This window comes from Bos mutus, chromosome 12 (genome assembly GCF_027580195.1).
Source record: "Bos mutus isolate GX-2022 chromosome 12, NWIPB_WYAK_1.1, whole genome shotgun sequence".
Classification (NCBI taxonomy): Eukaryota; Metazoa; Chordata; class Mammalia; order Artiodactyla; family Bovidae; genus Bos; species Bos mutus.
In genome coordinates this window covers 71,801,195-71,828,781 of record NC_091628.1, presented here as the reverse complement: position 1 = coordinate 71,828,781, position 27,587 = coordinate 71,801,195, and the positions used below count along the sequence as shown (strand labels likewise).

The following is a 27,587-nucleotide window of genomic DNA, read 5'->3' as shown; positions in this document are numbered from 1 at the left end:
TCTGGAAGAGGAACGGGGAGGAAAGTTCTGTTTCTCCTTCCTCTGACCTCTGACCAAGCACGTTTATGTAGACTGAACCCGAGTAACTGCCTTGTCGGCGAGCCCAGGTTGGGTCTTCAGATAACTCACAGTAACTGTTTAATTGGGTGTGAGTCTTAGGCATCCTGTTTATAAATAGTTAGAATGATGTTCCGGGAATGAGAGGGCACTCACCCAGCACAGGCTTTAAGTCTTCTGTGGGGTGGAATACAGCTACCATCTTAAGAAGCTAGAACAATAAAGGCAAGTTAAACCCAAAGTAAGCAACAGACAGAACAGAATAATGAAGAACTCGAAGACCAACCGGTGACGTGGAAAGCAGAAAATTACCAGAGACAGCAAAACCCAAAGCTTATTCTCTGAGAAGAATCCGCAGAATTGATGACCCTCTTAGACTGATGAGGAAGAATGGGGGGAAGACCCAGAGCAGTCAGCCTAGTGGTCAGTGATGTTAACAAGGGCACCTGTGCCCGGGGAGGGGCTGAGCGTAGGGGCTTGGGGGTGTTGTCAGAACCGGGGCAGCGTGGACCCGGAGGTCGGGGAGCAGAGTGTGGGGCTGAGAGAGCGGGGGCCCACGGGATCCGAGGATGCGTGAACTTGGGGCGGGTTTTCATAGCCTGATGCTCATCAACTCTAAGAAATCTTATTAAGAGAACGTTGACCTTCAGCAATTTTTTTTCTTGATAAAGGAGATTTTAGAAAACACTATTCCTTTCAGTGGCTTCAGGGAAACACATCTGTGTGGTTTTTCCCTCACTTCCTACATGTTTTAACACGGGTTCAAGTCCGGCTAGTGTGTTGAGGCTGAGCAGTGGTCAGTCTGAGCCCCTCTGAGATTTACAACTTTTTTGTTTTAATTAATTTGTTTTATCTTTTTTTGAAAATCTCTTTTAAAGAATTTAACGTTTGTTTTTGGCTGGGCAGGGTCTTCGTTGCTATGCAGGCTTTCTCTAGTTGCGGCGAGCGGGGGCCACTCTGTAGTTTTGGTGCCCAGGCTTCTCACTGCAGCGGCTTCTCTTGTTTCAGGAGTTGTGACACGTGGGCTCAGGAGGTGCGGTCCCCAGTTCTAGGGCAAGGGCGTGGCCCCCGGGCTCGAGGGCGCGGGCTCAGGAGGTGTGGCCCTAGGGCGCGGGCTCAGGAGGTGCGGGCTCCCAAGCTCTAGGGCGCGGGCTCAGGAGGTGTGCCCCCCCCAAGCTTTAGGGCGCGGTCTCAGGAGGTGTGGCCCCCTGGCTCTAGGGCGCGGACTCAGGAGGCGTGGCCCCCTGGGATTAGTTGCTCCTCGGCATGTGGGCTCTTTCTCCATGTGGGATCTTGAACTCTTGTCTCTTGCATTGGTAGGTGGCTTCTTTACCATTGAACTGCCAGGGAAACCCCTGTCTTATCATAAATGAATTTATGTCAGGTGTTGAATCTCCCCGCTTTGATTCATTTTACAGTGAATGGCTTTTTAGGTAAAGATAGGGATGGTTGAGAACCTGCCACTCTAGGCCGTCTCTACGTGCTGCCGACATTTGAGAGTCCAGATCCATTGGAGGGAAGGCCTTTTAGGGATGTCAATGTACAGTTTTTAGGAAGTTCAGGTTCAAGTCAAAGACTATTTGTTTTATAATTTTATGAATATATGCACATCTCTCCTGGGCCTTGCTCTCTTTCTCATGTAGAAAACACTCCCATATATAATAATATATATATTATACATATTATAATAAATGAAGGGAGATAAAAGTAAATCAAGTTGTGTTTACTGGGAATACTGTCCCTAAACAACCACAATGAGTGTAAGCAATGTTTAGCTTTCGGGTGTTGTTTTTCCCACTCAAGGGCTGCCCTGATAGCTCAGTTGATAAAGAATCTGCCTACAATGCAGGAGACCCTGGTTTGATTCCTGGGTTGGGAAGATCTGCTGGAGAAGGAAGGTTACCCACTCTACTATTCTTGGGCTTCCTTTGTGGCTCAGCTGGTAAAGAATCCACCTGCAATGCAGGAGACTGGGTTCAATCCCTGCATTGGGAAGATCCCCTGGAGAAGGGAATGGCTACCCACTCCAGTATTCTTGCCTAGAGAATCCCATGGACTGTCCATGGGGTCACAAAGAGTTGGACACAGCTGGGCGACTTTCACTTCACTTCACTTTCCTGTTCAAAGCAATAAGCCCACACTCGCCCGTCTGTCTCCTTGTGTGGGGGATGGGGGCTCATCAGGTGTTTTTCCTCCTTAGTCTTTTTCCTTTGAGAGGATGAAGTGGCTTAGCGGTAAAGAATCCACCTGCCTCTGCAGGAGACTCAGGAGATGTGGGTTTTGTCCCTGGGTCAGGAAGATCCCCTGGAGGAGGAGATGGCAACTCACTCCAGTATTCTCGCCTGGAGAATCCCAGGGACGGGGGAGCCTTGTGGGCTGCCGTCCGTGGGGCCGCACAGAGTCGGACACGACCGAGTGTGCATGCACGTGGTGGGGACAGTATCGTTGATAAGGACGTTGGAGGAAGATGTCTCTTCCCTCTCTCCCCCACCTCTCACTTCCACTGAGGAGCCTATGCCTTGAAATTTCTGGCTTGGGATGGTTTCCTTTTCCTTTCTTAGAGCTGGAAGCATAGCTGCCCAACAACGAATTTTTGTATAAAAATGTTTACAATTTTACATCAAAGTTATGAGTGAAGCTGCTGACATCGCAGTTGGCAGTACCTGTGTTTCAGTGGTGGTTCCTCTCTTTGCACCTTTGGCATAGGTGGTTACATGGTTCTTACACGCGAGTGTGCCCAGAACCTCCTGGATGGCTTGTGAAGATACAGACTGCTGGGCTCCACCCAGAGTTTCTGATTTCACAGTCCAGGTTTCGGAGGGTGGGCATTTCTCACGGGTGCACAGGACGTGCTGATGCTGCTGGTCCAGGGGGCACATTTCAGGACCACTCACGGCCCCCGAGCTCATCAGCCCACCGGTGCTATAACCTGGGGCCAGCCTGATGACACGCACGGCGCTGCAAGGACAGGGGACCGAGGTGTGAGCCCCTGGCGGCTGCCCCACAGGGGAGCGTGGGCTGCTTGCTGACCTGGCGTGCTCCCCACCTCTGTGCTTGGGGAATGTCCTCACCTAGTGCTTCTTAGTTCAGGACAGAGCAGACCCCAGGCTGCTTCATGGTGGCTTTTGGAGCCTTGCAACGTGGAGGTAGAGCGCTTGGAAAGAAATCCTGCCTTGGATTGGAAGGGGCACTTGGAATTTATCTGCAAAATGGGATTCCTCACCTGTCTGTTTACTTCTAGAAATTCTTGTATAAAACAGAAGAGAAACACAATCTCCATTAAGAGACCAAGCTCAGGAGGCTTGCTTGTGATTTGATGACTGTTTTATTTAAGTCAGGGCACTTAAGGCAGGATCCTTGAAATATTCATATTAGCATTAGGAGGACCTGTAGCTCAATAAGAGGATGAGTCACTAAAAGCTACCAAAGGATATGGAGACACTTGTAGGTAAGGGCTCTGTCTAAAACTGAGGCTTTTAAGGGGAGAGGTAGATCAGCCGAGGTGTGGGCTTGGGGCTGGGCGGCGTCCGGGTCCATGTGAAAACACTCTTTGTGTGGGGGTCCGCAGGGCCGTGGCTTCTCCTGCTGCCTCCCACGGGGGGTGGGCCTGGGTCCTTAGGCTGGGGACCACTTCTCTCTGCAGGTCTGTAGGGGTCTGTGGCTTGTGCTGGCTTTCCACCACTACTGAGGAGTTTGTGCTTTTCAGTTCAGTAGCCAATTAAGAGGGCTTCCCTGGTGGCTTAGTGGTAAAGAATCTACTTGCCAGTGCAGGAGATGTGAGTTTGACCTCTGGGTCGGGAGGATCCCCCGGACAAGGAAATGTTCCCGTGTTCTTGCCTGGAAAATCCCATGGACAGAGGAGCCCGTTAGGCTCAGTCCATGGGGTTACAAGAGAGTCCCAACACAGCTTAGTGACTGCACAACAGAGGCCATTTAAAGTGCGCTTTGTCACTGAACACCGAGGAAAACGATTGATTTCTTGCAACCCCGCCACCCAAGTGCCGTCAGAGCACGCTGCTTTTCTAGATGATACTGTGCTGCCAAGGTGACCTTCAGGGGCCATCTCCTTCAGGTGAAGGGGGCTGGAATCGCCTCACGGGCAGGAGGTGAGGCCTGGGGGAGCTGGCCAGCTGGTTATGGGCCCTGCGTGGAGTCAGCGATCATCCTGAGTGACAGGGAGCCAGCCCTGAAGCCAGAGGCTGGTGCTTAGCGGTGCCCGGCTGACCGAGGCCTGGTGCTTACGGAGGGGAGCAGAGCCCGGACCCCGTGCTGGCCGCCCTTGGAGCGCTGGGTGGCAGCTGGCGGCTGGCCTTAGGCGGGGCCTTTGGTAACAGGATGCATCCGTCAGCCTCGACAGAAAGGGCTTACGGGTTTATGCTAAAACCCAGAGCATCTCTTACGTCTGTGTCGTTTAGTCTATGGATATTATATTTCCATGTGTGTGTGTTTTTTTAAAGCATGGTTCCTGTGTCAAATATTCAGTTCTCGTGTTACACCAGCTGCCTTACTTTTTGGTTCTAGGTGCTGTCAGCATCACTCACCTTCACTTTTGGAAGCTCTACCCAAGTGGTTCTGGTACCAATTCGAGTCACAGGCTCTGGTCCTTAGTGCCAGTGAAGTTGCTCAGCCATGTCCGACTCTTTGCGACCCCATGGACAGCAGCCTACCAGGCTCCTCCATCCATGGCATTTTCCAGGCAAGAGTATTGGAGTGGGTTGCCATTTTCTTCTCCAGGGGATCTTCCTGACCCAGGGCTCACACCCCGGTCTCCCACATTGCAGGCAGGCGCTGTACCATCTGAGCCACCAGGGAAGCCCTAAATAATGAGTAAACCATAGTGCCAGTGAAGTTGGAAACCATGACTCCACCTACCACGTAACACGCTCAGCGCCTCTATCTCTGTGCGCCAGGTGTTGAGACCCAGCTCTCATCACACAGACTGCGTGTGCAATGTGTGTTCCACGTGCAAGGAGGCGCTCTGGGCACGCACGAGATTGCACCGCATGTTTGTGCTGGAGCTATGGAGACATCGGGGGCAGGGGTGCCAGCAGCTAGGGTGATGCAGTTTCACATCTGGTCGGTAGGGAGGTGTACCAGGAAGTGACGTTTAAACAAAGACAATGTATAAGAGCAAAGGCGAGACCTGGATGTCGGGGAGAAGGGAGTTTCAGGCAATGGGAAGAGCCTCTGTGAAGGCCCTGAGGTGGGAGCCTGGCTGGCAAATTCCAGGAACAGCAGAGTTCACTGTGGGTTGGGGGAGAGTAGTGGCTGGCTGGTGAGGTCAGGGAGGGCATGGAAGAGCTGCCTGTGCAGGCCTGCTCAGCCATCTTAAGGTCACTGACTTAAAAACTCAGTAGACTTTATTTTCAGTCTTCAGTTCAGTTCAGTTGCTCAGTCGTGTCCGACTCTGCGACCCCATGAATCGCAGCACGCCAGGCCTCCCTGTCCATCACCAACTCCCGGAGTTCACTCAGACTCACGTCCTTCGAGTTAGCGATGCCATCCAGCCATCTCATCCTCTGTCGTCCCTTCTCCTGCCCCCAATCCCTCCCAGCATCAGAGTCTTTTTCAATGAGTCAACTCTTCACATGAGGTGGCCAAAGTACTGGAGCTTCAGCTTCAGCATCATTCCCTCCAAAGAAATCCCAGGGCTGATCTCCTTGCAGTCCAAGGGACTCTCAAGAATCTTCTCCAACACCACAGCTGAAAAACATCAATTCTTCGGCGCTCAGCCTTCTTCACAGTCCGACTCTCACATCCATACATGACCACTGGAAAAACCATAGCCTTGACTAGACGGACCTTTGTTGGCAAAGTAATGTCTCTGCTTTTCAATATGCTATCTAGGTTGGTCATAAATTTCCTTCCAAGGAGTAAGCATCTTTTAATTTCATGGCTGCAGTCACCATCTGCAGTGATTTTGGAGCCCCCAAAAATAAAGTCTGACACTGTTTCCACTGTTTCCCCATCTATTTCCCATGAAGTGATGGGACTGGATGCCATGATCTTCATTTTCTGAATGTTGAGCTTTAAGCCAACTTTTTCACTCTCCACTTTCACTTTCATCAAGAGGCATTTTAGTTCCTCTTCACTTTCTGCCATAAGGGTGGTGTCATCTGCATATCTGAGGTTATTGATATTTCTCCCGGCAATCTTGATTCCAGCTTGTGTTTGCAGTCTTATGTTTCTAGAAAAACTGAGCAGAGAGCACAGAGGATTCCATCCAGCCCTCCCCACTCTCCCCTGCTGTTGACGTTTTGCATCACCGTGTGTCAGCTGTTGCAGTGGATGAGGCGGTGCTGATATGCTGAGTAAAGTCCATGGTGGGCGTGAGGCTTCGCCCTGCTGTGCAGTCGTGCACTTGGACACCGCACGTGTCCATCATCGCTGTCACACGGGATGGTTCACGGCCCTAAGTCTTCTCTGCGCTCTGCCTGTCCATCCCACGCCCTCCCCTCATCCCTGCCAGTTTTGCCTCTTCCGGGATCATCGCGTAGGGTCACATGGTGTGTAGCCTTTTCAGATTGGCTTCCTTTACTCAGTCATGTGCATTGAGGTCTCTGATGTGCCTTCCTGTGGCTTGACTGCGCATTTCTTTTTATGACTGAGTGATCTCCCATTGTCTGCATGGACCACAGTCCGCTTACTCACTCACCTACGGAAAAGCATCTTGATTACGTCCAGCTTTTGGCAGTTATGGATAAAGCTGCTATAAACATTCGTATTCAGGTCTTTGCATGGACATGTTTCCAACTCATTTGGGTAAAGTGAATTTACCCAAGGAGAAAGACTGCTGGACTTTGGGTGGGAGCATGTTCAGTTTTGTAAGGAGCCGTCTCCGTGGTGTCTGGCTCGAGGTCCTGCCGGGCAGGGATGGGGCTGCTGTCGCCCCAGGCTGGCGAGGACCTCACGGGTGTGCAGGGGCGTCTCACTGCAGTGTTGAGCTGCCCTTCCCTGATGACAGCTGACGTGGGGCACCTTTTCATCTGTCCGTTGCGTTGCCACCTGTAGGGAAAGAGCGAATTAGCCAAGATGGTGGCGGTCAGGCTCTCTCCCCCCATGTCCTCACACTCTGGCCCCACGTTTCGTAAATACGTGGTCATATAACAGCCAAGATCGTTTACAGCACGGTACGTGCGCAATGACCTGTAAGATAAGCACCGCCTGAAAAGCTCCTGCGGGCGAGGCGAGTCAAGGACAGAATGACCTTGAGCTGAGTCGTAGTTGTCGCTACCGCTGTGTCGGCCGTTCGAGAGGAGAAGATGTCTGCCTCGCTGCTGCCAGTAAAGCGTGTCTGCGACTCCTACGGCTCCTGGCGTCTGCTCCCAGCTCTGCCTTCCCTGTCCTGGGTTCAGCGAACAGCGAGACACCGCGAGACACCGTCTTGTGCCCGCTTTGGTGAGGAGACTGGTCACGTCTTCTGCCCATTTTTTCACTGGGTCGTCTGTTTTCTTGTTGAGTGTTAGTACTTCTTTGTATGTTTTGCGTACAAGGCCTTGACTGGACGTGTGTTTTGCAAATGAGCTCTTCTTCCGGTCCGTGTCTAATCTTTTCCTTCTCTGAAAGTACTCTGGCTTTTACCCTTGAATGAATGGAGAGCTGCTGAGTGTTTTGAGCCGAGGGGTGAGGTGAGCGGCAAATCGTACGTGTACGGGACGTATCCAGCTCTAGTGGCATGGAGGATCCAGATCTCCGGAGTCTGCGACGGCAGCCTCGTCTTTGAGCTAGCAAGGTCTGTGACCGTTTGAAAACGTGTCTTCTAGCTACACGTCTGACAGCTACGGCCCTACATGACTCAGCCAGTGGTCTGCAGATACTCCAGCCTCTTGGCGATAACGATCTTTTATCACCTTTTTATTACTCGCCGTTAATATGAAGTCTCAGCTGGCTTCTTCCACTTGAGAGGCTTTTCCGAGACAGGAGTGTTCCGGCTGTGGCCGCCCCGCCCCTGGCCTGCCCTCCGGGGAGGGTCTCAGCTGCTATTTATGGAGAGGCGCACTTGCCAGCGGGTGTCTTCAGCTGTTTCCTATCCCTGTATTTAGGTTTCTTCCCCGGGTGAAGGCTGCTCTCTGCAAAGTCAGCCAGCACCCTCTGCATGCCTTCAAACCTCCCCCATGCTAACCTGTGGGTGAAAACAAAGCTTCTCCAAGGTGATCTCCAGAGTGTCCCGTCTTCTGGCCCAGAGGCTTCAGTGCAGCTTCTCAGGCTGTTTAAAAGTGATAGACGGGGTCTCGAGCTGGGAGGGCTGGTTGAGCAGGAGGCTGGTGCTGCTCCGAAGCCCCACTGCTGCCCCTGTTTCACTGTGTGGGGAGAGGCTGGAGGGGGCACAGCGGTAAACCAGGGCCACGGCAGGCGGCCCGGACCCCTCCCGGACACCTGAGGATAGGGGGGTGGACAGTGCAGTGGTTGCAGACACGGGACACCTTAACCTGAGGCATCTCAGTCGAAGGAAGGAGGCTGGGTTGTCCATGAGGCAAAGAGTACACCTGTGAGACCTGCCGCCCCCAGTGCCCCGTTCAGGCAGCAGGCAGCTCTGCTCCTGGGGGCTGGCTCCTGTTCGGGGACTCTAGCTCCTGCTGCTAAGTCGCTTCAGTTGTGTCCGACCCTGTGCGACCCCACAGACGGCAGCCCACTAGGCTCCCTCATCCCTGGGATTCTCCAGGCAAGAACACTGGAGTGGGTTGCCATTTCCTTCTCCAATGCATGAAAGTGAAAATTGAAAGGGAAGTCACTCAGTCGTGTCCAACTCCTAGCGACCCCATGGACTGCAGCCCACCAGGCTCCTCCATCCATGGGATTTTCCAGGCAAGAGCCCTGGGGTGGGGTGCCAGTGCCTTCTCCGGGGACTCTGTAGGGAGACAGCAAATTAGGCAAGATGGTGGTGGTCAGGCCCTCTCGCCCCACGTGTTGTAAATACGTGGTTATGTAGCAGCCGGGATCCCTTACAGCACTGCGCGTGCGTGTCACAATGTACCCGCTTGGCCACGGGCCACGTGTGTCCTGTAGGCACATGTAAGCTCCACGTGAAGCCTTGGGGCTGCGTTATGGTCCACGCTGTGGCCCGTGTCATGGCCCTGTTGCGGCTGTTTGCTGGGTCAACTACAGGAGAACACAGCATGTCTGCTGCTACGGCTGCGATGCCAATCAGGGGAGAATGAGCCTGTCTGCAGTTCCTGCGGCTCCTCTGGTTTTCTTCCAGCTCCCTGCTCGCACCTCACCTACCCTGGTTCAGTGAACAGTGAGATGGACTCTCAGCCCCAGCTGCTGCGTGGACACTGTGGGGGCGCACGGCGCCTCCCCTCGGGGACCACAGCCTCTGCGTGGACACTGTGGGGGCGCACGGCACCTCCCCTCGGGGACCACAGCCTCTGCGTGGACACTGTGGGGCGCACGGGGGACCACAGCCTCTGCGTGGACACTGTGGGGCGCCGCGGCACCTCCCCTCGGGACCACAGCCTCTGCGTGGATACTGTGGGGCGCACGGCACAGCCTCTGCGTGGACACTGTGGGGCGCGCCGGCGCCTCCCCGGGGGACCACAGCCTCTGCGTGGACACTGTGGGGCGACGGCGCCTCCTCGGGACCACAGCCTCTGCGTGGACACTGTGGGGGCGCACGGCACCCCCCCTCGGGGACCACAGCCTCTGCGTGGACACTGTGGGGGCGCACGGCCCCTCGGGACCACAGCCTCTGCGTGGACACTGTGGGGGCGCACGGCGCCTCGGGGACCACAGCCTCTGCGTGGACACTGTGGGGGCGCACGGCACCTCCCCTCGGGGACCACAGCCTCTGCGTGGACACTGTGGGGGCGCACGGCGCCTCCCCTCGGGGACCACAGCCTCTGCGTGGACACTGTGGGGGCGCACGGCGCCCCCCCTCGGGGACCACAGCCTCTGCGTGGACACTGTGGGGGCGCACGGCGCCCCTCGGGACCACAGCCTCTGCGGGACCTGTGGGGCGCCGGGCGCCCCTCGGGACCAGCCTCTGCGTGGACACTGTGGGGGCGCACGGCGCCCCCCTCGGGGACCACAGCCTCTGCGTGGACACTGTGGGGGCGCACGGCGCCCCCCCTCGGGGACCACAGCCTCTGCGTGGACACTGTGGGGGCGCACGGCACCTCCCCCTCGGGGACCACAGCCTCTGCACGGGCTCTCCCACCCGCGGGCACAGGCGTGGGCGTGGCCAGCCGTCCTGAAGTGTGTGCGGTGGGAGAGGAAACCAACAGGAAGGACCAGAAACAGTGCAGTGATGGAGCCGAAGAAAATCGGCAGCGGCTCTGGGTTCAGTTCAGCTCAGTTCAGTCGCTCAGTCGTCTCCGACTCTTTGTGACCCCGTAGACTGCAGCACGCCAGGCCTCCCTGTCCATCACCAGCTCCTGGAGTTTACTCAAACTCGTCCACTGAGTTGGTGATGCCGTCCAACCATCTCATCCTCTGTCATCCCCTTCTCTTGCCTTCAACCTTTCCCGCATCAGGGTTTTTGCCAGTGAGTCAGTTCTTCGCATCAGGTGGCCAAAGTACTGGAGTTTCAGCTTCAGCATCAGTCCTTCCAATGAATTTTCAGGACTGATTTCCTTTAGGATGGTCTGGTTGGATCTCCTTGCTGTCTGAGGGACTCTCAAGAGTCTTCTCCAACACCACAGTTCAAAAGCATCAGTTCTTCAGTGCTCAGCTTTCTTTATGGTCCAAAATGCCTGTTTCCATTGGGTTGAAAGCAGGAGAGTGAGAGGGGAAGAAAAAGGAAGCTAATCCATACGCACGTGTGAGACTTCAGAGTTAAGACAAACGTCTGAGTACAAGGCCTGGTTTAAGTTGCCTTGTGAGCTTGGTATGCCCAGTCGTGTCCGACTCTTTGTGACCCCATGGACTATAACCCACCAGGCTCCTCTGTCCATAGGAGTTCCCAGGCAAGACTACTGGAGCCGCTTGCCATTTCCTTCTCCAGGGGATCTTCCTGATCCAGCAGGGATTGAACCCACGTCTCTTGCGTCGCAGGCGGCTTCTTTACCACTGCGCCACCTGGGAAGCCCTTGTGAACTTGGGCTCCTGCTTTCCTGTGTTGGGAAGGAATGAGGCAGTACAGTGGCCTGGCTGTGCACCTCTGCCACGCTGTGTGTGGGTCACAGCCACACGGGGCAGGTGGCGTGCTGGTTTTCAGATTGCTCTTGTTTGGCTGTAACTGTACACCTGCCTGTCAATCTGACGTTCCTGCGAGGGTCAAATACAACTGTGGTGGAGGAGTTTAGCCCGGGTTATCTGGGGAATGTCTGTGCTCACATTGTAAAAAATCCATTTTTGGCATTGGTATGCATTTGGGATGGTCGCCACCATCTCTCAGGGACTTGAAATGTGCTTTTGGAGTCTGTGGGAAGTGAGCCTCGGGGGATACCCGAGCTAACTTAGGCTGTGCAGTCTGGCCGGTGCCCACCCGGCACCCCTCACGTCTGGGAAGGCTGCACTTGGTGCATTCATGTTTCTGGCCGCCCACTGGGCTTGGCCAGCTCCTCAGATGACCGTAGCATCCACTCGGAGTAGGGCTTGTGTTGAAGAAGGGAAGCAGAGGAAACCGTGTTTTATCAAAGGCTCCGATGGCTCCCCTAAATGACCTGCGACCCCAGGCTGTGTGCCCTGGGAGCTGTTTACTCTCTGGAACTCGCTGCCAGTTCCCAGGCGCTGCAGCGGCCTCACTGTCCTCCGTGGGACTGGAGGAAGGGCCCTGTGGCCTTCTGCTGGGCTCTGCTGACCTGTTTTCTCTCCCCTCAGCCTCTCTGGGTGCAGAATGAGCATGGCCCCTGAGCAGGAGACAGCCACACTCCAGTCAGAGTGAAGCAATGGCTACTGGGTTGTTACAAGTTAGACAAGCCCCTCAGTGCCCATTTGACTTCTGGGTGGGGAATTTAGGGTTTTAAGCATGGCCTTGTGTTTTGGCAGGGCAGGTCGAGATCTGCTTTATAAGGACCCCAGCGCACTGACAGCTGGGCTCTCTGTGGGCTGTTTTTTAATTGAAGGGCTACTTTATTTGTGGAGGACATGAGACTGGAGTGTTCTTCTTTTAAAAAATGTGTTTATTTAATAATACTTGTGTGTGGGACAGAATTGAAAGGGTGCGGAGAGGCACAGCGTGACAAGCAGGCCCCCACGCCTCGGTCCTGTGGGCCCCCGCTCCCCTCCCAGGCGGCAGCCCGTTACCTCCGTGTGCCTCCACCACAGGCTATGTGTTTCTGAACACCCGCACACGTTCCTCCTGCTTTTTCCTTTGAACGCAGAGGCAGCATGTGCCCCCAGGAGGACATGTCCTGTAACCAGGAGGCTGTGGCGTCAGGATCAAAGCCGCCTCTTTTTGAAAGCAGTGCGGTGGGCCGGCGCACTGGCCTGCGGCAGGTCTGTGGCTGACTCAGTCCTCTCCCTGAGTGGTTCTCGTCTTCTGCTGTGACACCGTGTTCTGTTTTTCACTGAACCACCAGGAGGCTCACTGGGGCTAGGCGCCCAGCGAAAAACAGATGACGCTAAACAGATGGTTGAAGAGTGTTTAACGAAGAGACTATTTACAAAGTGGGGGTGGGGGAAGGCCGTGGAGGCGCCCCAGGAAGCCACTCCCCCTGGGGACTGGGGTCCCAGGCAGCGGGGAAGGCCGTGGAGGCGCCCCAGGAAGCCACCGCTCCTGGGGACCGGGGTCCCAGGCAGCGGGGTGTCCCCCAGCTGTTAGTTTCCTGTACCCTCCATCTTAGCTGGAACCCATGCAATTCCTTGCTGGTAGGACGGCCTGTTCTTCCTGGTGGCAGTTTTGGAAACAAAGACTCTGGATGCCTTTAGAGTTGGAGAGGAGGCGCTGAGGCCGCCTTTATCCTGACTGCGAGTGGAACTGGCTGTGCTGGCTGTGGGGTGGGTGGTAGAAGTTGGGGAGGCGGGAGCCCAGCAGCTGGTGCTGAGGTCTGACTTCTGACCTCAGTGCTACCTTGGGATTTAGTTTGTAGCAGATTCTCAGAACATCACACACGCCCCTTATCAGACAGGGACTACAAAAGCAGTGTTTCAAAGGGAAATCACAATGCTTTTGGGACTGTACTCTTGCCTGGAAACTCCCATGGACGGAGGAGCCTGGTGGGCTGCAGTCCATGGGGTCGCTAAGAGTCGGACACGACTGAGCGACTTCACTTTCACTTTTCACTTTCATGCATTAGAGAAGGAAATGGCAACCCACTCCAGTGTTCTTGCCTGGAGAATCCCAGGGATGGGGGAGCCTGGTGGGCTGCTGTCTATGGGGTCGCACAGGGTCGGACACGACTGAAGCAAGTTAGCAGCAGCAGCAGCATGCCTCTGCCAGATTACAGCTTGTGGTGGAAAAGCCTGGAGTTTGTCGTGCTGGGAGGTTCGGGAGAGGACTGCTGGACAACGCACAGGGCAGCTGTTGGAGCGCCTCTCTGGACGCCTGGGGAGACGCACTCAGGGGAGCCCGCCTTCGGGTGGCTGCAAATGAAGCTGCTGGGAACATCCTCGAATGTGGCTTTTGGAGGGCGTGTTTCCATCCCACTTGGGTAAATGCCTCGGGGAGGAACTGCTGGGGCTCAGGCATGTCTGACTCTGAGAGACTGCAGTTCCCAGAGCGCCCCACCATCAGGCGTGGGGCTCCGACTGCTCCCCGTCTTCAGTGTGTGAGACTGCCAGCCTTTTCCATCTCGCCAGTCTGCCGGGTGGAGAGTGTTATCTGTGGTTTTAATTGCGTTTCGCCTATGACTAAGGACGCGCCACACTTTTTCATGTGCTCACTTACCATTCATACAGCTTCTTCAGCAAAATATGGGTGGGTGGTGGCTTTTAAGTATTGCCTTTTGTATCATCATGGAGAAGGAAATGGCAACCCGCTCCAGTATTCTTGCCTGGAGAATTCCATGGACAGAGGAGCCTGTGGGCGACAGTCCATGGGGTTACAAAGAGTCAGACACGACTTGACAACTAAAGCACCACCGTCACATTTCCAGTTCTAGGTCCTCAGCGTGCACCTGTGCTCGACTCTGACGAGCCGGGAAGCTGCCCGTGCACGAGGAGACCCTGGCGCTGGCCCAGCTGGCCCTTCCCCTTTCACGACGACGGCCCTCCCCCACTTCACCCTTGTCCCCAAGGTGCACGCTGCTGGGAGGGGGGCTTCCTGGCTGGGTCACAGAGAGCCCTGGTGCTAGGAGGGGTGTGACTCTGATGACCGTGGGCTGCAGCTCAGGGTTGTACTTCTTAAGCTTTCACAGAAATTGAAGGAGACCCTAATCAAGCTGTTAGCTGATGAGGTAAAGTTTTTATTTATGACCGATTGTATCAGGACTTTGGCTATGTAACTCAGAAGGTTTCAGAGAATCAAGTTACATCCTAACAAAACTCCATCCATTTCCATGCACTTAATTTATGAACAAGGTTTCTCAGTGTCTGCATAAGAAACCCCAGTAGAATAGAACTGGTGCTGGTCCATATCTCTTTCCAGCAGTAAGTGATCATCCATGGTAAATAAACCCATTAAAAAAACCTTCTTCCTAAGAAAACACTATTTCAATGACAGCATTATGTAATGTAGTCACCATAGGGTGACTGTTCTAAAAAGTACACATGTCCACTGCTCACACACACACACGCATACTGTGTACTGGACAGTACAGTGTAACATAGGAAAGAAAACCTTCAAAACAGGGTTAACTGAAGACTAAACATTTAAAACACATTGCCTTAAGAGATACATTTTCAAATAATAATTCGCATTTTGTAATTAATAATTTTTATGAAAAATATGTTTACATCATTTGTGAACTCAGAGAATTCGTAACAGATCCTTATGGATTAATAGTTTTAAATGTTGAGGCAATTCTCATTATTTGTGGTAACTGCATTCTACAAGGGCACCGTGACCACTGAATTAGCAACAACTGAACCACTGTTCCTGGGAAATACGGGGTTAGTTTCCTTTGAGACTATGGTCACAACATTTGGTCAACTAATCAATACCTAATCTTGTTTTGGGTATGTTTCTGTTTAAAGATGGCTTATTTAACATATATATGTATATTTACAAATAATTACATGCTGTGTATCTTCAAAAGAAAACACTATTTCAATGATAGCATTATCTAATGTCACCATAGGGTGACTGTTCTAAAAAGTACACATGTCCACTGCTCACACACACATACACATGCATACTGGACAGTACAGTGTAACACAAGGAAGAAAACCTCCAAAACAGCGTTAACTGAAGACTAAACATTTACAAATGTACAGAAACCACCTCACTGTTGATGGAGCTGTGCGACATGTGGCAGGGCAGTGCACAATGTAGTTAAGCCCCTCAATGTTGGCTTGCCCCTTGGAAACTTGTCCCTTGTGGCTCAGCTGATAAAGAATCCGCCTGCAATGCGGGAGACCTGGGTTCGATCCCTGGGTTGGGAATATCCCCTGGAGAAAGGAATGGCTATCCACTCCAGTATTCTGGCCTAGAGAATTCCATGGACTATGGGGTTGCAAAGATCGGACACAACTTCTTTTTACTTCACTGGAAACTCAGGAAAAGTGGTGAAGCTCCCTGGGCAGGAGAGGAAGACGTCAAGGAGAGTGGCCTGGCAGTCCTGCCCCAGGAGTTTGGCCTTCACAGCTTGCTGATGATGTCAACAACTTTCCCTCCCAATTGGACTTGAAATAATTGCTTCAGCTCTGTCTGCTTGGCTTTTTGCCTCATATCTTTACATGTTTTGGCATAAGAAATGAATGCAGTTGAGGCAAGGTGCTTAAATGTGAGGCAGCGTTTGGGCACAGGGTCCCCATTTTCCACGTCATTGAAAACTTCCAAGGCTGAAGGCCATCCTGCCACCTTGGCTGCTGTAAGAGGGACGGTTCTTGCAGTCTCAGGCTGACTTGCATTGCCGTCCTCATCATCACTGACTTCAAAGCCTCATTCTGCCGTCTCATCTGAGGCTTGGTTGGTGGGTTCTGCTGTTGTCTCTCTCCAAATTGCCTCCGTCACCTTCCTTCATGTTATGGAAACCCTCTCCACTCATTTGTTGTGCAATATGCATTATGTTTTTGACACTGTTCTTCATATTTTCTATGACATCTTCAAAACCTTCAAAAATTTTCAGTCTGGCCAAATGTTTCCCCAGCAATTGCTGATGGTAGCCTGTTTGACACTGTCCCAGGCTGTGCTGATATGCAATAATGTTGCGTATGGTGACTGACTTCCAAGTACTCCAGTATGGTGGTCTCCTTGTTGGTGCTGAGAGCCTCGAAAGCCTTGCTTAAAGCTCCCTGGCGTAATGTGCCTTGAAAGCTTTTATCATGCCCTGACTGAGGGCTTGGATGAGAGATGCCATGTTTGGAGGCATGAGGACAACTTCTGTGTCAGGGTGGGCATTTTTGAGCTCTTAACGGCAATGAACTGGGGCATTATCCAAGATTAATAAAACCGTGAAGGCAAGGTTCTTGCCATGGAGATAGTGTTCAGCTTTTGGGAAGCAGTTGTGGAACCTTCCCAGAAATATTTCAGATGCCATCCATGCTTTTTTGTTCTATCTCCAATGGACTGGCATATGGTTCAAGGTTTTCCCTCTGAATGCTCGTGGGCTTTGTGCTCTGTGTACCATGAGGGGTTTTCTCTTAGTCACCCTTGGCGACTGCACATAATAGCAAGGTTACCCACTCTGAATGATTTAAAGCCAGGAGCTTTGGAGGCCATTTGCATTTCACAGGCTCACTTGCCAGCATTCTTGTAAAATAAGCCAGTTTCATCAGCACTGAAAACCTGCTCTTCTGTATAACCTTTTTAATATATAACACTTAGCAGGTATTTTCTAAACTTTTCTGCTGCCTCCTGATCTGTAGAACCTGGCTTGCCTGCAAGTCTAACATTTTTCATGTGGTATCACCTTTTGAATTGTGCAAGCCAACCTTCACTAGTTGAGAAGGGTTTAACATTGTTTTGGCCCTGGGTAAGATAAGTGTGCATTTCTTTGGCTTTCAGCCTCACAACAATGCTGTCTACTATGCTCTTTTTATTGCTTGTCATCTCATGAATCCACAAATTTAGTTGCTATTCCATCTTTCCCACAGTTACATCATGCACTATAAAGGTTACTTTGGCACTTTCCAGAGTGGGTTCATGTTATCTCCGAATATCTTCTTCCTTTTTCTAGATGTACCGTATTGTTGACTCATTACCGTTGAATTCGGGGCCTGTAGCGCTATAATTCAGGCCTGAATGAAGTTTATCTATCACATGTATTTTCTCTGTAAGGCACATCACAACCTTCTTGTGCTTAGGAACACTGGACAGTGCTTTAACACTATGCTTGGGGGCCATTTAAAATAGTGAAATCACCAAGAAAAAGCAAAAAAAAAAAAACCCCAAAAACAGTGAAAAACGTAGCACCAGTAGATATCGGAAAGAACATTTGTTTCCATTATGAGCTAATGTAAGATGGCATAGCATGCTCTTGTTCAAATTCAGCTGGGAACGTGTGAATAAGGAAATTCAAATTTCTTGCTGCCCTGCACATGTATAAATGGCTGAGAAAGTACTGCAAATACGGATTTTGTGGTTACACATAAATTTTATCGAGTAGGCCAGTTTGCAAATACGGCATCCATGAATGAGGACTGACTGTGTGAGGGCGTGCGAGGAAGGAGTAGATGGGGCTAGAAGGCAGCTTTGGTTTTGCTGTTCCACTGGAAAAAACAAATCTGTTCAGTATTTGGAGGGAAACATGTTGGCACTTCTCTAGGAATTTTTAAACTTTAAGAGGAAAAAAAGAGTCTCATTTCCTCCATCTTTGCACTGCTTAACACCCTGGTTTTCTTTTGTAATTTTAGAAGCCCTGAGCACTTTGACAGGAAACTACAGTATTCCTGTGAGAGGCCTGATGCAATGTCGAGATTTCACCCTAGAGGACAGAAGGACAAAAATGTCTTGAGCGTCCTGAATGCTCGAATTCCCGATGACACTTCAGTTCATGTGTCGTTCAGAACAACAAAAAGCTCTTCTGAAGTCTCAGGCTTCTCCCTTGATTGTTCTGCGTAATTGGTGCTGTTCTTGGTGTCCTTCGTTTCTTGCCGTGGGAGGTTGTTAGTAACTCCTTACACGCGTGGCGGTGGCCTTTACAGCTCTGCCTTGGACCAAGCACCGAAGGTCTGTCTGCGGGAGCCCTCGCCGCTCGTCTCCTGTGATGGAGGCTGCAGTTGCCACCATTTATCTCCAGCAGCCTTCGCGCTGACAAGTAGCACATGGTCCATGTTTAGAAGAAAACACTGCGCTTTAATCCCAACATGCATAATTTACGTTGCTAATTAGTTTAAATCATCTACTAGAATTCTAGCCCCCTTCTCCCCTCGAGCCGGGGGCGGGGAAGAACTGAAGAAAAAACAGGTTCTCGCCAGCCCCTTCGTTGTTGCTTGAAGCGGCGGAGGCCAAGCTGTCCCGGGTCCCCGCTGGCCGGGCGGGCTGCGTCCGCGGGGCCGCGTCGGGGAAAAGCGCCAGCTTTCGGGGACGGAGGAGCGCTCGCGTGGCACGCGTCCGGTGGGCTGCATCCGAGGCTGAGGGCCAGGCGAGGGCGAGGAGGCCGCGCCAGCGAGGCGGAGGCCGGAAGGGGTCGCGTGAGGGGGGCTGGCCGGGGCGCGGTCTGAAGACGTCACTTCCGCCGCCGCTCCACTTCCTGGTGAGGGAAGGGGCCTGAGGAGATTGGTGCAGCCGGGAGGAAGGAAAAAGGGTGAGGAGAGGCGGCGGCCGGGCGCGCGGGCGCCGGGGGGCGGCCAGGGTCGCGCCGGGCCGCCAGGGCCGCCCGGCCTGGTTGCGCGAGGGGCGGGCGCGCCCGCGGGGGGCCGCGGCGGGCTCGCCTCGGGGCGCGCCCGGCCTGCGCGCGGCGCTCAGCGCCTGTGCTCTGTGTTGCAGGTCTACCCGGAGCCCCGGAGCGAGGGCGAGTGCCTGAGCAACATCCGCGAGTTCCTGCGAGGCTGCGGGGCGTCCCTGCGGCTGGAGGTGAGGCCGGGGCGCGGGGGGCGCGGGGGGGCGCGCGGGCGGCGCCCGGGGGCGCGAGCGGTGTCGGGGCGGGGACGAGCCCCGCGTTTCGCCCTGCGCGAAGGGGAGAGGGGCTCTGGTGGATCGCGGGGCAGGTGACAGGCGCTCGTTCGTCGGGGGCGCCTTAGGGTTCCTTGGTACCCGGCTCAGCGTCCTCTGTGCGCTGGGGATGCTCGGAGGACCCGCGTCCGGGTTCGCGAACCCAGGCCGGTGTCGGGCCGAGCCCGGAGAAAGAGAACGGGCCCCTCCTCGTCCTCGACGCGCTCCCAGTCTCCCTTGGGCAGTCGGTCGGCTGGCTCTCATTGACTGGGCGTTTAGGCTGGAGACGTTAGCCTGCGTCTCGGGGAGCCTGCTGGGCGGAGGTGTCGTTTCCACGTTGCTTAGGATTTAGTCTCTACGCTAAGTACCGTCTTTCAGCGGCGTCTCTCTGGAAATCCCTTTTTCATGTTACGTTCCCATATGTGGTTCCCCCCCACCCCCCAAGCCCTGGGGTAGTGCTTTAGATCAGAAATGCGGCTGCTTTGTGTGTGCTGGGGGGTTTAAATCTTGCCTCTTCTACCTGTGGCTTTAGCGCTCTCTGCCTCTGTTTCCTGATCTGAGTGCTGGGATGAATTCTGCCCAGCTCCTAGGCAGCAGTGAATGAGAGCATCTTCAGAGGAGCCGCGGCGGGTTCTCCTGAAAGGGCAGCCTCTTCTGTTTCTTGGGAGATAAATCTGGAAGCCGTCAAATCTGAGGAAGATTCTATGGAAAGCTTATCTGTTGGTACTGTTTTTATCACTAAGTTGATAGTGTTTGATATCTGTGAGGAAATCAGACCCTGAGGCGATTCCAGAGCAGAGATGTGGCGGTTCAGGAGTGGGAGAGACATTGTTTCAGAAGGGTCCTTTTCTCTGCTGGGTCCGCTTGGTCATTTTTCATCGAAGTTCCCTGTCATGCTGTGATAATGAATGTTTGTGGCAGTTTTTGCTTTTTCTTGGTTGTTGTGGAATTTTATTATCCTTTCCAAACTATGGAGGTTTTTTTTTTTAATCGTTAAATTTGAAACTCAGTTTGTACTTCGATATAATGTGACATTTCAGTGTAAGTTTTTAAGGAAAGAATTGTTTTTTTAAAAGTTGAATTAAAAAAACAAACCCATCCTTAGTTTTCCAAAGGTTACCGTTGAAATTTTATGTTTTTTATGTTTTTGTTGAAAAAAAAAATGTTTATGTTGAAATTTACTGTTTTTGAAAATTAAGAGCTTATTTAAAGACGTTAAAGACGTTCTAGAAGAGACATTGTTCACTAACGCACCCTAAGGGTCTAGAGCAGCGCTTGGTGTTTCGTAGGCCTTTTTTGTAGGCCTTCCGTAAATGCTTGTGACTGATTGACCTTGAAGTTGTAGTTGGTATCAGATGTTTCACTTTATGTAGAAAAATCAATTTTGACTTGTTTTGTGCAAATTTTTAAGAATATCTCTTCTAGTAAAGTTAATATAGAGACAAGTTTAGTTACCATTCTTTCAAGCTTAATTATAAGTCATACTTAAAACTTTCAATTAAATGAGAGGTAATAATAATAAAGCAGATCAGAAAGCCCGTGCACTGTTTAAGCACTCTGAAAAAGGAACCTGTGTGGTATGGACTCAAGGTAGGCTTCCAGACTTGTTCTCGTCCGTGATATGAAGGGACAGGCCTGTCTCCTGGAAGACAGCCTCACACATGCAACACAAGTGTGGCCATTTCCCAGGGTTTTTAAAGAAAAACATGTGGAAGGGAGTGAGCAGAGAAAGGCTTTGTTCTTCTGAAATACCTTGTAGCTCTATGCTTTGTTTTCACAAAGTCCTGGAAGATGAGAGATTGACAAAAAGCTTTTGAAATTACAAATCTGAAACCCAAAATTGATAGCTTGAATTCTGGATTAGCTTTTTCTTTATGTAAAGGGTCAAGGTGCTTTTTTCCAGAGGTTTAGACTGAATTGTGTTTGTAACAGACTGCTTATTTTTGGTGTATGTATTTTCTTGTTTACCACCATTATAAATTATCCACAGATTTCTTAAAGGAAAAGAGGAATGGAACATCATAATCACTTTTTCAGTTATTTTCATGTGTACACATCTTAATACAGTGTGGAAATCAAGTATTATCCCCCAGTGAGTGGTTCTGATCATGAAAGGAGTTTTAATTTTAAAGGACTATTGTACAGTTTGCATTTATTGTTAAGCTTTGAAAAACAATTTAGGTTTTAGGTTAGAAAACGTTTTGAAATTTGGAAAATGTAAAAACTTATTGGAAAACCATGTTTAGCAAAACAGCCTATGTGACTTCGATCTTTTCATTTTGCTTATGATTTTTTTTTGCTACCCAGTAAGCATCTTATTTGACTTTTTTTGTTTCCTTCAATAGTATGGAATTTAATACGAATTTAGATTTTTTTTCCTCATGTTTCTAATAGTGTAATAAGGATGTAAAGTAACGCTATTTAGAATTATGTATGCCTTGATAATGAAAGTGGGAACTTTCCTGGGAAAGTCGAGTTTGCTGACGAGAGGAGCCAGGCACTGTGAGCGTCTCCAGCTCGAGAATGTTGTGTCTGGAAGCCCCCATTCCCGGGTGCCTGTGGAGGGACAGAGCTTGCCCCGGCCGTTGTGACGTTGTGAGAACGCTGCTCATGCTGACCAGCCGTGTGTGTAGCTTTCCCGCCTCCACCTGCCCGATTTCAGGTGGTTTACATTCCTGAGGAACTCGCACGTGCTGCCTTAGTTTACTCCCTAGTCTGTTGAGTTAGCCGGTCTTCGTCCTCGTTTTATAGGAAGGAGCCACAGTCTGACGTCAGTTCTCACTATTAATCCTGTGAGTGTTCACCGTAAGGCTGCTGTTGGGCTTGGTAAGGGATACTCCAGAGGGGGTGGTTTGGCAGGTCGGGGGCTGGCAGGGCTGTGCGGGCCCTGGGGGACCGGGGCAGGGACCTGGGGCGCGGAGCTGGCGTTGGCCCTATGCGAGGCGCTTCGTTTTCTGAGCCTGGCGCCGGCCGGGGTGTTCCACGGCCGCTCTGTAAAGGGGGCGTTCTGGCTGGAAGCGAGTCTGGAGACTGTGTACCACGGTGCCCGTTTCCCGCTGTGTGAGTGATGGAGCTTTGATTTTCTCCCTGCAGAGAGAAGGGGAAGGCGTCAGTAGGGCCCTCCAGGGTTGTCATCGACTGGGTTGATGGGCTGATGAGGTGGGGAAAGAATGCGCCTCACGTCTTTCTAAAGTTCTCATCTTCCTTGTGTATTTCTGGAGGGCAGAGCCTTATTAAACTTCTTTGTCCTCATGCTCCGTTCTCGTCTAGATTTTTAGCGAGGTTATGACTGAGATTTTGTCCAAAACTATTGAAAAATACTATTGGAGGAACTAAAACACGCTCGTGTGAGAACTTGAAACTTGTTGATGTAGGCTTCAGAATTAATTGAAACAAAGACAAGTGTGTAGTCCTTTCCCTGGGAGTGAGGTACCCCACCCAGGTTTTAGCACCACCTTTGACCTGGATGCAGATGGGTGGTTAAGCTGTGTGCTGGCGCTTTGCACTGCAGGTGTGTTTGGGGTGACACGGTCTGTCGTCTTAGCTAGTCATCTGTTCTCCTGACTCTGTGGTGAGCTGGAGGTGGTAGGTAATGATGTGGTGTTTATTGACTGACTTACCGAATAAACTCTTCAAGTCAAATCATTCATGTTTTTGCCAGAACTTGTCTTTTAAAGAAGTTGAGAGACAGTGAGTAATTAAAAAGTCATTTGGTAGGTGAAATGCATAGCTGTTCTCTGACCATCTTGTAGGTGCTTATAAGTTCATTTTACTAGTCCACCGTCTTTAACCTTACAGTGTACCCACAATGTTCTTATCTTAAGGTGTAGTTGGCATGAAAATATTGTTGATGTTACTTTGTTTTTTCCCACTCAGTCTTTAAAATCTGAAGTGTATTTCTCTCACTGAAAGCGTCTCTCGCTCTGAATCGGCTGCACTGGAAGTGCTCAGCACCTCACGAGGCAGGTGGCACCCACATCGGACCCTGGAAGTCTCCCTCATTGAAGAGGCTGGAGACACACGTCAGCTTGAAGTTGAACAGGACTGACATGTTGAGTAGAGTGTGTGCCGAGCTGTTCTGCCCAGGTGCCCTGTGGAGAGGGTGGCCCTTTCCCCACTTTGCAGAGGAGGGGATGACAGGGTCTCAGGTCACAGCCCAGCGCAGGAGCGCCGGGATTTGAACTTGGTTCCTGTAGCTCCACTGTCTGCATCCTCTTGGGCACGCTGCACCTGGCCTGGACCAGCCAAGCTGGAATCGCAGCTTTTGCTGGTTTCTGTAGCTGCCCAAGAGACCACCACAAACATGGTGGAGTCTCTGCAGCTTCCTGCCTCTCGGCCCTGCAGGGAGGCCCGGCTCCCTTGCAGATCTTGACGGCATGGTGGCTGGCTGCGCTCTTGGCGGGAGATCGGGAGGGCATGGCTGTCCGTGGCTGCCGAGGTGGTGGGTGGATTCCAGGTCTTGTAGGGGACCATGGAGCAGGGGGACGGTCTGGGGGGACCGTGGAACTGGGGGGATGGCCTAGGGGAGATGGGGCAGGGGGGGCGTCTAGGGGGGTGGGGGCGGTCTAGAGGAGATGGAACAGGGGATTGTCTGGGGGACCCTGGAGCAGGGGGACGGTCTGGGGGGATGGAGCAGGGGGATGGAGCTGGGGGGATGGGTAGGGGGATGGAGCTGGGGGGATGGAGTAGGGGATGGAGCTGGGGGGATGGAGTAGGGGGGACAGTCTAGGGGGGATGGAGCAGGGGGGATGGAGCAGGGGGGATGGAGCAGGGGGACGGTCTAGGGGAGACGGAACAGGGGGGATTGTCTAGGGGGATGGAGCAGGGGGGATGGTCTGGGGGGACTGCAGAGCAGGGAGATGGTTTAAGGGGGACCACGGAACAGGGGGGATGGTCTGGGGGGTACCGCGGAGCAGGGGGACGGCTGCTGTCTGGTACTGTGTTCTGCGTGCTCGTGTATGGCCCCCCGTACTCACACTTGGCTGCCTGCTTCTCTGGGCACAAGAATTCTAGCCCCTCAGGGGCCTGTCTTTTGATCTCATTCCCCTCTTTTACTCCGTTTCCCCCTTTTTTCAAGTCCAGTAAAACAGACTACTTTGAATATCTTCTAGTTGTCACTTTTCTATTTTCATGTAAAAACAAATCAAGAAAATGCCTGTTGATCTTGAGGAAGGGACCCCCCCTCCTGACAGGCTTCTCCCCATTGGTCTGAGGAAGGCAAAGTGCCCCCCTTCTTTGCCCTGAGGCGGTTCGTGTCCCTGCGGAGCTCCTCTGAGTCCTGGGAACTAGCGAGAGGACAGGTTCCCAGGGAATCACTGCAAAGCGAGACAAATCCCGAGGCCTCTCAGACCATATTTAGATGTGAGATCTGCATTCAGTATGTTAAGAAAAAATTAACTTTCTAGCCAGAGTATGCATTTCTGAGCTAATTTGACCCAAATTTTGGACCCTATTCAGGTTGGTGTGTGTTGGGTGTTTTCCCTGGTAGTTGGGGGAGTGCCTGGTCCTCGAGCTGACTGGTGCCGGGTCTCCTGTCCACGACCGCTGGTGTCTCCCCCTGCACTGCGGGGTGACCGGCGCGCGCGCTCCTGCTCTAGGGAGAGAAGCAGGCAGGCGGGCTGGCATTCACGGGCTGCGGAGCTTCTGTATAGGACTGTGGTTCCAGCGTCCCCTGTGGAGTCTGCTGTAACTAGTTACCCCGTGGGTCCTTTAAGTTTTGTGTTTGCTTTTGGCTGTGCTGGGTCTTGTTGGCTGTGTCCACGCCTCCTCTAGCTGCGGCGAGCGGGAACCCTCTCTGCATGCGGTGCACAGGCCTCCTCTAGCTGCGGCGAGCGGGGACCCTCTTGTTGCAGTGCACAGGCTTCCCGTTGGGGCGTCTCCTCTTGTCATGGAGCCCGGGCTCCAGGCGCGTGAGTTGAGTTGTTCTGGGTTGTTTGGGATCTTCCCAGACCAGGGGTCGAACCCATGTCCCCTGCATTGGCAGGCAGATTCTTATCCCCTGGACACCAGGGAAGTCCTGGTGTGTGCTTGGCATGAGGGGTTGGTGACGTTGGGAGTGGTCTGGCCGGGAGAGGGGGCCACATGTTTCCCCCAAGCCTGCAGGAGAGCCAGGGAGCCTGCCTGGCGGAGGCGGCACAGAGGGAGCTGCTGTGCTTCTCCACTCTTCCCGGTGCAGGACGGGCTGGCCCAGCTGCGCTAGGACTCGCAGCATGTTGAGCGGCAGCGACCAAATGGACAGGCGGCCTGTGGGGTGGCCGGTTTGAGTCCTGCTCCCTGAAGCCTGTGGAGGAAGGCTCTGTGTGTGATGAGCGAAGTGCTCCCCTGTCTGCTGACGTGTGGAGCCGGGGGGCCGCTGAGGGGGTGCAAGAGAGAACCTTGTGATCAGCCCCTGTTTCATTTTGAAGAGTTTACAGTCAGCAGAACAATCGGGAGGCGAGGGTGAATGCCCTGTGTTTTCACACTGTCATCGTGTGGACGTTGCCTTGTTTGGTCGCTGAGTTGTGTGTGAACCCGTGGTTCCTTAGCTAACTATTTAACCCTCACGTGGGCTTCCCTGGTAGCTTAGCTGGTAAAGGATCCGCCTGCAGCGCAGGAGACCTGGGTTTGATCCCTGGGTCGGGGGATTCCCTGGAGGAGGCATGGCAACCCACTGCAGTATCCTTGCCTAGAGAACCCCATGGACAGAGGAGCCTGGCGGGCTGCAGTCCCTGGGGTCACAGAGGGTCGGACACGACTGAGCACAGCACAGCACCCCCCGGGATACTCCAGGATGTGCGCAGCACGCACGTCTTCAGAACGAGGCCCTCCTGTCGTTTTACGCTGTTCTGGCGATGCCGTCCCTGATGCGTCCCCGGGGTCTGCAGGGTGCCTCTGTAGCGTTTCTTTCAGCATAGGTGCCACCCAGGGGTCGTGCGCTGCGTTCACCAGGACGTGTGCCGTTAGTCTCCAGTTTCTCCACCGCTGTTCTTTGTGACTCCCTTGGTTTTGAAGACTCCGGGGTTGTTCCCCGTGGATCCCCCACAAGAATTCCCTGAGCCTCATCTTGACGGCTCGTGGCCCCTCTCTCCCGCCTTTAGCCCTGCAGTGGATTCTTTATTGCTGTTTTCTATTAGTAAAGTCTGCCCTTTCTGTCATCTCAGTGAAAAGCTTGGGAGGGATGGGAGTTGAAGTTTGCTGTCTTGACGTGTTTCTCACGGTTTGGGTTTTGGCACGACTTGATTTGAGTGTTAACACAGTGTGCTCCTTGCCCTTTTGGCTCTAAGCCTCCGCGCTTAAACCAGCCGTCAGCCTGAGTACTTGGCGTGCACCTGCTCAGACTCTCTGTCTGGCGCCGTGCGACTGTCCTCCGGACGTGGAGCCCTCGGCGGGCAGATGGGCCGTGGCCGAGCTGCCCTCCTCTGCAGGCGCTGCCCCGCTGACCTGTGTGTGGGTCGGGGGGCCCAGCGACTGATGCGGCTCAGCGCTCTGCTCCCGTCTGGAACCTCTGTCAGAAGGCCTCTTGGAGCCTCGGTCTCCCCTTTACGAGGTGAGGTTGGGGTGAAGTCCGCAGCGTAGCGCCTGGGGCTGCAGGGGCTGCAGAGGCTGCTCACGCGCGTCTTCACACCTGGAGGCGTCTGTCTGGGATGACTGCGCCTACTGGGGGCGGAGACAGCGCGGCCCTTTCACACGTGGGTCCTGCTGCCTCGCTCCTCAGGACTCTGTGCTCCCTTCTGCCCCAGCCCTTCCTGGAAATGCTTAAAATATTCGGTGGCTCTTTTCTTGAGTAAGTGGTCCCTGTCCTCGTCTTTTAGGTGTTGATACAGTGGAATCCGCAGAATTGAATATGATCTAATTGTCATTTAAGGGAGAAGAGACGGGGGCACGTAGGGTGAAAGTGCTGCGTATGGACAGAATCCATCACTGAACTTTAATTTTATCCCTAGGGTGTAGGAGTAGGTGGAATTAAGTGCAGAGTCTGCAGAAGCCGAGAAAGAGAACATTCTCTGCTGGATTTCTGCTTTGCACATATCCCCAGCAATATGGACCATTTGCATTAAACTTAAATAGCACAACTCATTCAAGATTCATTTTTTTACTCATCTTGTTCTAAAATCACAAATTCCACTTGACAATGTGATAGGGCAAGATTATATTTTTAAACTTCGAGAGCCACACTCCAGAGCTGTGCCAGAAGGAACAATTTCTTGTGTCAAAAATAACTTCCTCCTAAATTCATCAGTGGAGCTGACCTGGCTGGTTGCATTTGGAATGCTGAAGCTGCCTGCGTTGGGACGGAGCTGTGTCAGCCTTCTGCGGTGGGGGTCCTCTCCCTGAGGGCTGGTGGAAGGAGGGCTTCTCCGCATCGCCTGGTATTCTCTCTCTGGCACCTCAGCCGTGGTGGCGTCGTTGAGGTGTGAGTCGTCTGCTTTTGCAGCGGTGTGATCAGGCGGGTCAGAGTCTGCTATGGCTGTGGCGT

At 52.8% G+C, this 27,587-nt stretch overlaps 1 protein-coding gene across 4 annotated transcripts in view; it reads left to right on the top strand.

The window, feature by feature from the left end:
* The window catches only part of ARHGEF7 (Rho guanine nucleotide exchange factor 7), a 103,111-nt gene that overhangs the window by 10,017 nt on the left and 65,507 nt on the right, over positions 1 to 27,587 (top strand). For 2 of the 4 annotated variants that reach the window (XM_070380724.1, XM_070380721.1), the window contains exon 2: positions 18,968 to 19,054. The exons of the other annotated variants lie outside the window; for them this stretch is intronic. In XM_070380724.1, coding sequence (XP_070236825.1) covers positions 18,968 to 19,054 — 87 coding nt within the window. The remainder of the gene's footprint in view (positions 1 to 18,967; positions 19,055 to 27,587) is intronic. 4 annotated transcript variants of the gene reach the window in all.